At 45.1% G+C, this 15,470-nt stretch overlaps 1 protein-coding gene across 1 annotated transcript in view; it reads right to left on the reverse strand.

Moving 5' to 3' along the window:
* The window catches only part of colq (collagen-like tail subunit (single strand of homotrimer) of asymmetric acetylcholinesterase), a 122,525-nt gene that overhangs the window by 2,224 nt on the left and 104,831 nt on the right, over positions 1-15,470 (reverse strand). Inside the window, exons 13-16 of the mRNA XM_041183344.1 lie at positions 11,785-11,924; positions 10,556-10,675; positions 6,892-7,018; positions 378-480 (exon numbers count right to left, since the gene is read on the reverse strand). Of these exons, the coding sequence (XP_041039278.1) occupies positions 378-480; positions 6,892-7,018; positions 10,556-10,675; positions 11,785-11,924 (490 nt within the window). The remainder of the gene's footprint in view (positions 1-377; positions 481-6,891; positions 7,019-10,555; positions 10,676-11,784; positions 11,925-15,470) is intronic.

Here is a 15,470-nt window from a genome sequence, read left to right on the forward strand (position 1 = left end):
ATCCATAAACCCAAGAAATGTGAATTAACACTTAATGATGGAAACACATGATTGATCAATTAGTACACAAAGGGTAAATATAGGCTAATCTTTTGCCTAGACCCTTCTGATGAGCCATTCATTCACCTAGGCCACTATTATAGTCTCTCAATTGGATGTTTACAAAGTGCTATTGGCGAAACCTGGTTGCAGGTCTCCTGATTGAAGATAGTTCATATCACAGGTTCTCACAAAAAAGGGAGAGTAGAAATGTATTTATTTTTAAAAACTCTTCTGAAGTCTTTTCAAAGAATCTCTAAGCACGCACATTCCTCATCAGAGCTCACTTAAAGGAGTTGTATGTAGGGGATCGACATTCAGTCTTCAGGTGAACTTACCCGGGAAGATAGGTTTTACAGGTTTGATAACCAAAATCTTTGCCATCACATTCTTCAAGTCCCTTCCATAGGTATCCGTCCCCACAGCGGGCTTGCTTACAATCTGCAACAATGCAACAGCACAGCACTTGTATTATCAGAAGCTTATGATACAGATCAGCATCACTGAAGGGTATAAAATAGTTCTATTAAATTATATTTAAAGGTCCACTTTTTAAATCATAAATTATTATTATATTCACTAGAAACAGTAACGTGCACAGCATTTTTATATTCTTAAACAGAATATGCATATTAATTAATTTTCCAGAAACAAGTGTGCATTGATGATTCTTTAGTCTTCACTAGTTACATTCAGAGATAGCAAATTATTACTGAAGATACTTGAAGGAATTTATTGACTAATTATGAACATTACTTTCATCCCAGTTATTCAGAAATATTTAATCTGATTGGACTTTAAGATTTTAGAGATATTTGCAGCACTAATGACAGATCTGGTTTTTTTTGGAAATTAGGAATGACTGTGAATAGAACCACCTGCTTACGTCCATACAAACAAGGGGATATTATTTTACTAACTACTGCAGTCCTCTGGCATGACCATCACCATCAAATTGTGGATGAAATTTGGTTGCTCAACTTAATACTCTTCAGGTTGTATTATTTATTTGACTGCTAATGCCTCTCTGCCCATGGAGCTGGGTATTGTGGAGTCACTGGGCCAAGGGTAATCTTAAGTTAGCTTGGTTTGATTCAAATGTTTGGTTTGCGCATGGCAGGACCTTTCACAGAAAACGCTGGGTGCAGCGCTCAAGAAGTAGGTGCAGAGGAGACCTCGGGCAGAATTTTCTGCCTTCCGGGCGGGTGGGCCCGACCCAATCTCCGGTGGGCGGGGAGCAGATCCCCGCCGGAGAAGTGGGCCCTGCCACCATTTACATGGGCGGGCCCGTTAAGGCCCGCCAAGCGTGATGTCCGCCGGGAAGCACTATGCGCTTCCTGTGCGGGCGGAGGGGGGATTCCCCAAAAGCGAGAGTGCTCTTTCGCACATGCGCATGAAAGAGCGCACATCTCCCTGAGGCAAAGTGCTGCCTGAGGGAGATCACTGACAGCTGTATAAACATTAAAAATAGAAAAAAAAATCCTTAACATGTCCCTCTCATGAGATGGGACATGTTCATAATTTACACTAAAACTTTATTAAACTGTTTAAATCCCTACATGAAACCTCATCCCGGCGGTGGATAAGGTTTCATGTTTTTTCTATTCCCCGCCGGGGCTCCTGGCCAACCCGCCAACCTTAAGGTTGGACGGGCAGGTCCTTTAATTGTTGAAATTATCCTGTCAATGGCCTCAATTGGTCATTGACACGTCGGCGGGCCTGTAACTGATTTTTCTGCGCTCCCGCCTTCCTGAAAATTTAAATGGGGCGGGATGACATCGGGGGTTCCCCTCTACATCATCCCGCATCATTTTACGCGTCGGTGAGCGGGCCCCACCCCCTTCCCTGCTTGCCTATGGCAAAATTCAGCCTCTCATCACTGAATCTCCATCCCTGCATTGTTATCCCAGCATTTCTAGAGCTTCACCTCCAAGGGTGTGGAGTGTGGTCAGCCCCAGGAGAAAATATTGCCAGACAGGGCCATTATAATAAGACTTAAGGGGGTGTTCCTAGGCACTGACCTTGGGCAGAATTTTCCATCTGGCAGGGGGCGGGGGGAGCGGGAGCAGTTGCGGGTGGGCACAGACCTGATTGCCGCCCACGAACAGGTCCATGCTTCCAATTAAGGCCTGCCCAACGTATTTCCCAACTCCCGAGGATAGCAGGATTGTGTGGGCAATGGCGGGCATGCACAGACCACCGGGTCCAATGGCGACCTGGCAGTCTGTTTAAAAGAAGGCCTGGCAGCCTCCTGTAGGCTGCTCACAATGGTCAGTGCTAGGCTGCAGCAGAGGGGTTCGGGTGAGCAGGCCAGGCTGGAGGGTAGGCCAGCGCCCCCCTCATTTATCTGATGACTGCCTTGCTGCCCTCTTCGAGGAGGTGGCAGCATAGTGGGAGGCGCTGGTTCCCCAGGATGGGAGGAGGAGGCCCTCCACATGACGAAATGTACCTGAGAGGAGGTGCAGAGGTGGTGAGCTCCCGCGATGTGGTATAGCGCACCTGGATCCAGTGTTGCAAGTGCTTCAACGATATGTTGTGCTCTGGCAGGGTGAGTACCATGTTGGCGTTGGTCATGTAACTCAGCTGGTAGCCTTACCACCCGGCCTCAAGTCTCAGTGTTGTGACTGCATTGAATCATTGACGGCATTTTTCCTTTGCTGGGTGGGCAAGCAGATAGTGCCCATGCTGAGGTCAGCCTGAGTGGGTCATGAGGGGATGAGTTTTTCCCGCAGCATGTGTTGATCTGAAACCCACATGACTGGTTTGGGGGCAACTTGGAGGAGCTGCACCGAGGCTCAGACTCAGAACTCCAGGACATGTCCTAGTCAGGGTGATGAGATGGTGGAAGGGGAGCATCAAAGTGGCGTGGCAATGAACCATCTGCTGCGCTCTACACTGCACGTGCTTGTGCCTCCTTGCTATGGGAGGAAATACTGTGTGGTTCCTAACGTGATGTAGGCAGCATGTGTCCAAGGTTGGGGGGGGGGGCGGGGTGGAAAGCAGGCCTAGCATCTTTTTCTGAGTGATCGGCTGCAGCGGGGCGAGGAGGCACTGGAGGCCTGATATGTCCCACTCTGATTGGGGTGTGCCGTGCGCGAACAGAGTCCATGTGCAATTTGCCCTAATCAATGCTCTTCTCTCTTTTTCAAGAGAAGAATGTGCAGAACGTGGCTGAGCATATGAGGATTGGAGGCGGCCAGGCACAGCTCTCCATACTTAACTGCTTCAAGCAGAAGGCCCTTCAGCTGGAGAGGCACCATCCACCCAGGTCCACTGGTGCTGGTGAGGCTAGGGTGTCATGGCCAGGTATTTATGCCCAACAGTGAGGTCAGCATTGTCCTCCCAACAGCCATAGCACTGATGATTGATAAATTAGTTATTGTTGCAACATTGCTGGGTCATTGGTTATGGAAGGTTGAGAGTATAATGACCCGGGGGGCACAGGGATGAACTTTGACATTGTCTACAGCTAACTGATCCACTGTCCTTGTTCTTCCCTTCAGCATCATCAGAGCAGGGCTGCGAGGAGGAGCAGCAGATGCCCCCTCTCACACCTGAGGGGCCTGAAGTCTCACCAGCGTCACACTGTTTCTTCAAGGCAGGCACCAGCGCAGATACTAGCACCACGGGTGGGAATTAGAACAACGGCTAGTGTCCTGGGGCACAGTGGTGAGGGCAATTCATACTCACTGAAGGAGCTGGCAGAGACAGAGGGTGCCCATGGTGCTAGCAGCTGGAGGACTGCAGGGAACCAGGCACATGCTCAGTCAGTGCCTGATGATGTTCCTCTGGAGTCGTCCGGGATGCAGCAGGTGCAGGAAATACAGCCAGGTGTGTGGGGGCATCTGGGGGTGATACATGAGGCTATGCTTGGCTTGGTCTCCGTGGTGGAGTCTACGCGGACGTTCGTCGAAGCAATGAGCCACATGTCCGAACGCCATGCGTCCTCCATTGGGAGACCGGCGACTCTCATGGAGAGGCTCCTCCAGGAGACCCATCAGAGCTTCCTGGGGAACGCTCTGACCAGCAAGACCTCACGTTGGCAATTTCCCTGTGCTTGCTCATCTTCAGAATCACTGCTGGACTCATCGTGTGCAACCGCAGCCTCTGCTTCGACGTCTTCATTGTCCATTGTGTCCCCCCTTTTCCAGCGCAAGATTATGGAGAGCACAACCACTATCACTGAGGCACGATGTGGGGGTATTGGACTGCAACCCCTGAGCAGTCCAGGCACCGGAAGCGCATCTTAAGAAGACTGATGGTTCTCTCCACCACAGCTCTTGTGGTGCTGTGGCTCCTATTGTACCGCTGCTCAGCTTCTGTTCTTGGATGGCAGAGAGACATCATGAGCCACCTTCTGAGGGGATAGCCCTCGCCACCCACCAGCCATCCATCCAGCCAGGCCAAAGCACTGAAAAACCCCGGCACCTGGGAGTGTCTGAGGATGTAGGCATCATGGGAGCTGCCAGGGTACCTTGCACAGACTTGTAGAATCAGCATCCTGTGATCACACACTGTCTGCACGTTCATGGAGTGGAAGCCCTTCCTGTTGACGAAGGCACCAGGCTCACCTGCTGGCACCTTGATGGCCACATGTGTACAGTCTATTGCACCCTGGACATGGGGGAAGCCAGCAATAGCTGCGAAGCCTCTGGTTCGCTGTGTCTGGCTTGCCTGGTCCCAATGGAAGCGGATGAAGGTCAATGCCCATCTGAACAGAGCATCAGTAACCTTCTTGACACTAGTGTGGACAGCTGATTGGGAGGCACCACAAAGATCACCCACTGAGCCCTGGGAGGAGCCAGAGGCATAGAAGTTGAGGGCAGATGTGACCTTCAGAGCCATTGGCATTGGGTGTCCACCCACACAGTTAGCAGAGATCTCAGGTCCAATCATCTCAGAGATATAGTTGACTGTCTCCCTTGAGAGACGAAGCCTCCTTCAATACTGCACCTCAGACATATTGAGGTAATTGCTTCGTTGCCTTTATACCCTGGCAGCAGGATAGTGGCGTCTTCTGTGGTCCCTTCCACCTTGGACTACCTCTTGGTCCTGCGCCCCTTGTGCTTGCGCCTGTCCTCCCAAAGGTGGCTCCCCTGGAGGCTGAATGTGCACTCCTGACCTCCTCCCCCTTCTAGCCCACCCTTCCTCCTCAGAGGAGTTGCCTCCAGTGGACAGATCAGCTCCCATACCCAGGCTAAGGGAAGGCTTCCTGAAACCTGCAGGCCCGGAAATGATTCCTCACTGCCGAGTGCTGACCTGAAGATTAAGAGTCCAGAAAAAGCAGCTGGGATGTGTTCTGAAGTACTGCAGATCACACAGGCAAGTTTGAAAAATTTTCAACAATAAATAATTCACAGAGCAGATTCACAACTCCACAGAGCCCTCTTATCCTGCCCATGGATGAGGTTAATACAAATGTCTCCTACCCACCTGCCCATGAGCCAACCCAAAGATCACAAGGGCACCGAAAAATTGGCGCCGATTGAACACTAAAGGGCCTTAAGTGGCCCGTTAATTAATGGGGGGTGTGCGTCGGACTTTATCGTGTGCCCGCCTAGCAAAATATTGCAATGGAGCGTGGTGACGTCGGGACGTTCACCCAATGTCATTGCGTGTCATTTTATAGGTAGACGTGCGCCCCCCCCCACCACCGCACAACAAACCGAACATTCTACCTCTTATTTCCCTAGGACAAAATTTTTCACTCGGCCTGATGGAATGGAAAATGACGCGCGATGACGTTGGGCGAGCATACTGATGTCATCGCACACTCATGCGATATTTCAGTCGGTGGGTGTGCACCAGAGTTGGCAGAGTGTCTGCCGATAGTTAAAAGGCCTATTAAGGCCATTAAAAAGTTAATTACAATAATTTTTTTGCTGTCTGTCCAACCTGACAGTTGCAGGCGGGCAAAAATACCAAAAGGCCTTTGCACTTTTTTGGAAACCTCATCCAAATAAAAATGAAATAAAAACTTTAATTTTTCATTAATAACATGTCCCTGCTCATGTGAGTGAGTTACATGAGGGGACATGTTTCAGTACATTTTTATTTTTTTTATTATATTTTTCATATCTCTTCATCTCCCCAAGGCAGCTGTCTGCCTCAGGAAGATTATGTAGTGCACACGTGCATCCATGTGCGAAGGTCACCCTCGCCCGCTCGCACTCCTCCCCCTGCCTGAACAGGCAGCGCTCAAAGCTGACGCTTGCGTTTCATGTTGGGAGGGCCTTAATTATCCCACCAGAGTGAAATTGCCTTCTGGGCCCGATTGTGGGTGGTGGTTGGCTTCCCGCCAAGTCCACATGCCAAGGGCAAAATTCTGCCCTTATATACTGCTTGTAAGATACCAAAGTGTAAAGTCATCCAAAGATGGTGGCACTGTGGATTGCTCTAAACTCCCAGCTGGCCCTGATTCCATAATGGTCATGGGGGAGGCTGAAAATTAGGTAGGACACCCCACCCCTCCTTCTCTCCCACTTCTGGATTGAATTAGAACCTCCTAGCTCCTAATGGTCCTGATCTCACAGCCACATTTGCAGCTGCAGCTGGCCTTCCTACCACTACCTCTAATGCTGACCTTTGACTGGGGGGTCAAGCCTTTCCCCAGGCCATTTAAATGGATTTGAGCAGGAAAACCAGGCAATTCTAGGACTAGACAGGATTAGTCCACTTCAGGTTTGTTGCTAGTGCCCAGTTCACAAGCAGGGTGGTTTCAGGAACATTAGCTGTACCATGTTTGATTCTTCCTAAACTATGCTCAGCTCAGTTGTCCACAAGTAAAAATAATTATGTGTAGGTGTACTTTTCAAATTAAAATTTTAAGAAATATTAAAAAATATAACTTACTTATACAGCTATCAGTGACAACCTTGTTTCCATCGTCACATTCTTCTCCATTTTCCTCCTGAACTATTCCATCTCCACAAAACCCTGCTGGATGTGGAGAAGCCACTGCTAGCTGGATAGGGGAGATCTATATGAAAATAGAAACCATAAGGCAGAATCGTTACTTGCTACAGTCTCACTATTGGCATGGCTGCAAGTTTATGGAGCGGGGTTAATGTAGCCCATTTCATTTATCTTTATTTGTTCATCAGATGTCAGCATTGTTGGGAAGGCCATCATTTTGTCCATCCCTACTGCTAAGAGCAAGTCAGTAAAGATGGTGATGGTAACTCTTTTTAAACTAAACCAAAACAAAAATTGACACGGACCTAACGAAGGAGACATTAGGACAGGTGACCAAACACTTGGTTAAAAAGGGATCTATTAAGCAGCACCTTAGAGGGTGACAGAGAACTGAAGAGGCGTAGAGGTTTGGGGAGGGAATTCTCAAATTTAGGATCTAGATGGCTGAAGGCATTGCCACCAATGGTGGGTTGAAGCAAGTGTGGTGCACAAAAGGGCAAACATGGCAAAGGGTTGTAGGGCTGGAGGACAGTACAGAATTAGGGAGGGATGGGGCCATTTGAACTCGAGGATAAGAGTTTTAAAATTACGCCACTGGTCAACTAAAAGCCTTTCTAGATAGTGAGCACAGGGGTAGTGGGTGAATGGGACTTGAAGTGAGCTAGGATATGAACAGAAGAGTTTTGGGTGAGCTCAAATTTATGGAGGGTGGAAGGCGGAGGCCAACCAGGAGTGTATTGGAATAGTTTAATCTAAGGGTAACAAAGACGTTGAAAACAGAAAATTTTTATTTGAAAACTTTTAGTAATTTGTTTGTCTAGTTCAGGAAATATCGACAAATCTCAAGAGTTGATCTTGGTGAATTGATATCAGCTTAACTGCCCTTTGCTGTTGAATCCATTAATTGAAGTAAATGTTAGAATTTAACAGCTACAATTAATTCTACACTGGCCAGTTTTCAACAACTTCATGCCACCTTTCATTGGCTTACACAAACTCCACTACTATTTCCTCTAGAATAAGCTTCCTTGTTGACAAACGGACAGGCTCCGAGTAAACTCTTTGCAGGTTATGCTCTCAAATACAGCTTCAGACAAAATGAAGGAAGAATATAATTATTTATTTGTTTTCTGAAGACTCAAACCATGATTCCTGCCTTATCACATCGCTTACAGGTCTTAATGAAGGTTGGAATGAACATTTCATTTGCAGAAAAATGATTTCATCCACTTGGCTTGATGCCTGAAGCCTGAAAGATCAGTGCATGACATATTTCTGGATTGCCAACAATTTCTTCTGTTACTCAAAGCAAGGAAACATCTTTAATTACAGAAGCATTACTCGCTCCTTTTCTTTGCCCTTCTAACTACAGAAAGATGCTACAATCTCTAATTACCACTTTCCCAGTGGAGATAGATGTCAGTCAGATCAACAAATGGTATGGGAAAGATTTAAACTCCTGTTCTTCCCTCACCCACAGCATCTCAAACACCTCCTTTAAGCCAAGACTTTTCAGTGCAGCATTTAAAAGAAGCACACTGGGAGGGGTTTATGAATTCACCCTCTCGCTGCACACTTTTCTTCCACAATAAAACATGTTGAGAAGATTTTACATTATTTATTTTCCTTTTCCAATATGAATGGCAAATCCTGCAAGACCCACTAACCTACCTATCTAAATTCCCAATATACACTCCAAGGCCTGCTGTGTGAGTGCAAATTAGTAAAATGGCCTCAACTTCACATTGCTTCTTTTATCAGTTTATAGCATTTTCAAAAAATATACTTTCAAATTAAATAACCAGTGGTGAATACTTACTGATTATAAATGGCTGGACCAACTGGGGGTTGGGCAGTGACTTTGTGTGACAGATCACTCAGAAGGAGTAAACACAAAGGATTTTTTCCCTAATGGTCTCCCCTCTTTTTAATGCCAGGGATTAGTTTAGCTTGTAATAAAAACAGCTGGAAAAACTCAGCAGGTCTGACAGCATCTGTGGAGAGGAATACAGTTAATGTTTCGAGTCCGTATGCTTCTTCATCAGAACAAGTTAGTTAAACTTGTACTGCATTTTGGTGTCCCATTGGAAACATTACAGAACTATCCCAATGAAACTTGAAGGAAAGTTAGCACATAAAATTATGACATTCTGGACAAGAGCCAAGCATTCACCCATTTGTACCATCAGGCCTCACAAGCCAGCCTGGCAGTTCAAGAAGATTAATTCTCCTCAATGACTGTTAGGGCTCACAAGAACTAAATCATGGCATTGTCAGATGTGACATTCTCTTTGAGCCAAACTAACAAAAAACAAAAACCTTAAAACATAAGGCCTAGTTTTCTGTCCCTCCAAACAGCACACCCACCTTCGAATTTGTTAAATTAATATTAAGTGGGCAAGGCTTAAAGTTATTCAGAGACACACTTCCCTGCATCTCCTCAAGATTTCCGGGCAATTGATCCATTGTCTTATGGGTGGATACATGAGGGAAGATTATATAAATAGCATACTAACACAGAAAACTTGGATTCTGCTGCATTATCTGCCATTTCCATTGTTTTAAAGCTGTGTGCAGAGGATGTTTGGAAGAGGAAGAAAATAGTTTTGCTGTTGCCATTCACAGAGCCTAGTCTTGAACACACAAAAGAGGGAAGAGGAAGAGCTTAGTGAAGAACAAAAAAATGGAGGTAGCTTGCTTTCTGATACTGCTGTGCTCTCTTCCTAGCAAGACTTCAGTCTGTAGCTCATCACCTGAAAGCCAATGATCCCAAAGCCAGAAGGGTGACTGTAATTTGGGGTTTATTTACTTGGTAGCTAGAAATACCCATTTTTTCTTCTCAGCTGATCAAATGTGAGAGACTGAGCGTCAATCACAAATATATGCAAGTCCCTGGTTGCAGACAGTACAATCTATGAAAAGAGATTCCAACTCCCCAATACACTGTTGAGGTTAAAATTTAGGTGTTAGAATGCATTGCTGTGTGTTTTTGGTGTGATATTTTGTGTGTCAGATCAAACCCTTACCCCTCCTTGCATTTACAGATCTGATTGGTTTGAAGGAAAGGCCAGCTTGGCATTGATCTGACTGTAATATTTCTTGACCTAGCCAATAAATCTCACAACTTGTAACAATAAATTGTCTCATTGCAATGGAGCAGGGAAAAGCCTGAAAAATGAACATGGTGCACCTGCCTCCATCCTATTCACTCCACCTTTGGTTGAAATTAAGAGGACACAGCCTCAAATGGGGAAATGAAGGGAGAGCTATGAAAATAAAATATTACCTATAATTATTGAAATGCCCTTATAGTAGTGACACCTTAAACCCAATTTTCCATCTTAATGTTCATACAGTCCAGCAGATGGCACTTTGCTATGACTAGAAAACCAGTTTGCATTTCCAGGAATTCTAAAAAGCACAGACCTATCTTTAACTGCTGCTGTTCACATTACATTGTTCCAACACAGAAATATGTGAATAAAACTCATAACAAGAGTGGTAGGAGAAAAGTTTCAATTTCCTGTTACGCTGTTACTCTCACCCTTCAAATTCCAAGATAAAAGTTCAAGGGAGGACACAACAGTTAAATTCTCACTACCTGAATTGGTAGCCAGCCAACAGTGTCTTTGAAGTACAATGATCTCTGATCCTTCCGGAAGGCTAGTGCATTTTCAGTGTTCAATTTTTCCAGCTCTTCTTCGCTATCTACAACAAAGATCTAAAAGGAAAATGAAACTCTTTCTCATTTTATTAAATATTATTTTGATGTTTCAATATTTTCAAGAAAGCCAGAATTACTGCAGTATGATTAATTGAAGCAGCAAAGGAACTCAAGAACTACACCGATAATTTGACCTTTCTGACTGCAGTATTTTTATGAGCAGATTCCAATCTTATATGTTGGATATATAACTATGGGTCGAATCTCCCGAGGAGTGGCAACTACCTTCAGATTGCCACTTTGCTCCTACTTTTTTGCACGAAGATGGAACACTGCATTTCTGGCCCAAACTTCCGAATGGGCCTCTTCAGAAATGCAGAGCATACCTGTTCTCGGAGTCCTTTCTCGTAGGGTAGGATCGTCAGATGAAGCCAAGTGATGTCCACTTTTTACGGCACTAGCTGCTATATTTGAATAAGTCTTCATTCACTAACACAGTGGAATGCTTTGGGACATTTAAGTAGCTTTTCACCGTGTTAGTGAATGAGTGGAAGCGAGATAAGTGGGTAAGTGGGTAGAGTGGCAGGGTGATAGGTGGCAGGGTGGGTAGGGTGGTCAAGGTGGATCGAGGGAGTTGGAGAGTAAGGGGGAAATCAGTGGTTTGGGGGGGGAATTGGTGAGTCAGTGGGGAGTTGGAAGGTCAAGGGTGGGGGAGTCAGAAGGCCAAGAGGGGGGAGTCAGAGGTGTCGGGGGAGAAGTCAGAGGTTTGGGGGTGGAGTTGGGGGGTCAAAAGTTCACAGGGGGTAGAACGGTCCTGAGGTGACGGGTGAGGGGTGAAGTGAGTCAGAATATCAATCTGCGTAGACAAATGTCATAGTTCTTTTTAAAGACTATTTCTGTGTCGATAATGAATGACACCAAGTTCTTTCCGAACTTTTTTTTCTGTTACCAATTTCACTTGGAGGGGCATCTTAACATCACCCCTTCATCCATATCCAATCACATCATATGCACATAACACCACAAACATAAATCCACACACACACATACACATCCACAAAATTAGCCAAGTCAAATGCAGAATTGAAACTGAATTGGATAGGGAGTCAATAAGTCAAATCTTTTTGGAATATAAATTATAGTTCCCACCTAAAATATGTACTTACCGCTGGTACTTGTGGAAAGTTGATCAATGATGGGAGTTCACCATATGATGGATTGCTTACGGTCTGAGGGAGATTACAGTAACATCTTCCTACTGGCCCTGGGAGTCCTCTTTCACCCTTTGGCCCAACCATTAGGCGACCTTTTATATGAAAACAAGCGAGTTAGTATGTAATAATGGCCAGTAATGAACAATGTGCTTCTTTTTTGCACTGCACGGCTGATTCATTTCAGTGCACATTCCACGCTTCAGAAACACGTGAATGCATCACTGTTGTGAAATCAGGCCCTAAATTAAGCCTCCTTCAAATAACCTTTTCTAGCCATATGAAGAAGATATTGAAGAAGCGAGTGTGAAAGGAGTTTAGCATGGTACATTAGACAGCATTCAAAGAACATTCATACATTTCTGAGTAATTTTGCATTTGCAAGTCATATTACTGCTCATATAATAAAAGCAAAATGCTGGAAGATGTAGATGCTGGAGATCTGAATTAAAAACATAGCGCTGGGAAAACTCAGTCGGTCTAGCAGCATCTATGGAGAGAGGAACAACATTTCAGTCTAATGTATCTCTTCGTCAGAACCGAAGTTCTTCAGTTCCGAACTCGGAAATGCTAACTCTGTTCCTCATTCCACGGATGTCGCCTGACCTGCTGACATTTTCCAGCACTTTCTGCTTTTATATTATTACTATTATATATTGCTGCTCATGCCTGGTGAACATTGGACCAATGCCCATGTGTACATTACCAGATGAATGGTTACTCCTATCTAGAGCATTCTGCAATTCAAACAATTCTCTTCAAACTAAGCACATACCCACTGTAAATTCCCACCAAGGGGCAGAACTTAATGCTCCTCCCAGAGGCAAGCTTGGACATGGTGGGGAGGGGGAGCAGGAGGCATTTCATTTGCCTCCATTTGATTAAGTCCAGGGCAGGAAGGCTTGTGGGCTGCCCAGGTGCTAATTGACGCCCTTAAATGGGCAATTAATGCCCACTTAAGGGCCTCATCCTGCTGCAAGCAGAGGATTCACTATGCATGGAGATTGACAAGCAAATCATATCAGACTCATATCTGACACAAACTGTTAACCCGGTTTCTCTCTTCACAGATGCTGCTAGGCCTGTAGAGTTTTTATTTCAGATTTCCAACATCCGCAGTATTTTGCAGTGCTTTTAACATTATAAAATATCCCACCATACTTCATAGGAGCATTATAAAGCAAAGTTATACACCTAGCCTCATAAAGCAATATTAAGGCAGATAGACAAAGCTTGGTCAAAGAGGCAGGTTTAAAGGAGCGTCTTAAAGGAGGAAAGTGAGATAAAAAAAACTGTAGAGGTTTAGGAAGAGCATTCCAGAGCTTAGGGCCTAGGCACAGCCACCAATGGTGCAGCAATTAAAATAGGAGATGCTCAAGAGGCCAGAATTGGATGAGTGCAGATATCTTAGTGTTATGAGCTGGAGGAGATAATAAAGATACCCAAATTCATCTGAACACTAACATTTAATAGTTTCTCACCACTTTGCAATCATTTTGTTTTTCTGTTCTTTGTATCAAAGTTAGCCTCACATTTCCTCATATTATACAACACGTGCCACTTTCTTGCCCACTCACTTAACCTTTCCAAACTTTGGGCCAACAGGAACAGGAAACAGGAGTTGAGATATTTTCTGGGTCCCAAACCATTACCACCTCCCCCCTGCCAACCACCAACACCCCCCCCCCACAAACCCCCACCAACCAACACCCCCACCCCACCCCAATCCCCCCACCACCCTCAGAGGAAAGCAGTCACACATTGGGATTTTCACAGAGATGTTCACTTATTTGGCATGGAGACAGTTTCTCAGTCCAGCTAAGGATGGCAGATGGGCTCTTGAAGCTGAAGGGTCAATCAGAGGCCTTCCAGCTTGAGGGGAGCAGCAGGCTGTGATGGTAGGTAAATCACTGAGAGGGTGTTTCAACATGGAGTTGCTCTCTCACCAACTTTTTAAAAACTTTAAGTTTAAAATGGTTCTTTCATCCAGACCACTATTGTGGAGATCGGGAAGGGAATGTACTCTAAAAGAAGCATGTTGTTGCTATTGCACCCAGCCAGGCGGGCAGGGAGGCCCTCTAGGGTTGCCTGGAGTGCTGGCCTGCTCCTGGGTGCCCGCCTCCAGGCACCTAACCCAGCTGCAGTTGGCCTCTAATTACCCGTAAGACAGAATTTTTCAGTCGGCGTGTGGGGGTGGGCCTGACACGCCGATACGTAAAATGACGCGTGATGACGTTGAGCGTGTGTCCGGATGTCATCTCACAGTCCTGTGATATTTCATTCGGCAGGCACACACCGGAATTGGCTACACACCCGCCGATATGTAAACGGCCTATTAAGGCCATTAAGAAAGTAATTGAAGTAATTGTTAATGTTGTCTGACCAACCTTACAGTTGGCAGCCAGGCAGGTGAAAAGGCAAAGCAGCCTTAGCGTTTTTTTAGAAAACTTCATCTATGAGAGGGACAAGGTTTCCTGAAGCTTTTATTAAATAAATTTTAAAAATTTCCTGCATATAAAAACTTCTCCCATCTCATGTGACACACATTCCTACTGTTTGTGTCCTCTTCACATTGTACTTTCTCACCTAGCTTTGTTGCAAACTTGAGTGCATTATACCCGGCCTCTTTATTGAAATCATTGATATAGATTATAAATATGAGGCCCCAGGACAGATCCTTGTTGCACCCCACTAGTAATGGAGTACCTGCCTAAAAATGATCTGTTTTACCCTTTTCTCTGCTTTCTGCCCTTAACCAATCCTCTAACCATGCTAATATATAGACCCGTTTCCATGAGCTCTTCTATAACACCCTTTTGTGCAGTATCTAATCGAATGCCTTTTGAAAATCCAAATATACTAATGTTCACTGGTTCCTCTTATCTAACCTGACAGTTACATCCTCAAAAGCACAATTTCCCTTTCATAAAACCATGTTGGCTCTGTCTAATCATATTTGAGTTTTTGAAGTCCACTTTTACTGCTTCCTTAACAATGGATTCCAGTGACTGATGTCAGGCTAGAAGGCTTCCTGTTTTCTCGCTTCATCCTTTCTTGAATAACAATGTTATATTTACTACCTTTCAACCACTGGGACCATTCCAGAATATAGGGAATTTTGGAAGATCAAATAAATGCATATAATGACTTCCCTTCGCACTCATGCACCATCACATCTGGTGTCCCCCAAAGATCTATTCTTGGCTCCCTCCTATCTTTTATCTACAAGCTGCATCTTGGTGACATCATCTGAAAACAGAACGTTAGTTTACAAAAGTATGTTGTTGACACCCAGTTCTACCCTCAACAGGACATTTCTTAACTCCTCTGCTACTGTTAAATTGTCAGACTGCTTATCCAACATCCAGTACTGAATGAGCAGAAAATTCTTCCAATTAAACATTGGGAAGTTTGAAGCCATTTCTTTTGGTTCCTGCTCCAAGCTCTATTCCCTAGTTACTGACTCCATCCCTCTCCCTGGCAACTGTCTAAGATTAAATCAGTCTGTTCACAGCATTATCGTCATATTTGACCCAGAGACAAGCTTTCAACCAAATATTTGCGCCATCACTAAGACCGCCTATTTCCACTTCTGTAGCATCGCCCCTGACTCAGCTCATCTATTGCAGAAATCCTTATTC

Source organism: Carcharodon carcharias, chromosome 3 (genome assembly GCF_017639515.1).
Source record: "Carcharodon carcharias isolate sCarCar2 chromosome 3, sCarCar2.pri, whole genome shotgun sequence".
Lineage (NCBI taxonomy): Eukaryota > Metazoa > Chordata > Chondrichthyes > Lamniformes > Lamnidae > Carcharodon > Carcharodon carcharias.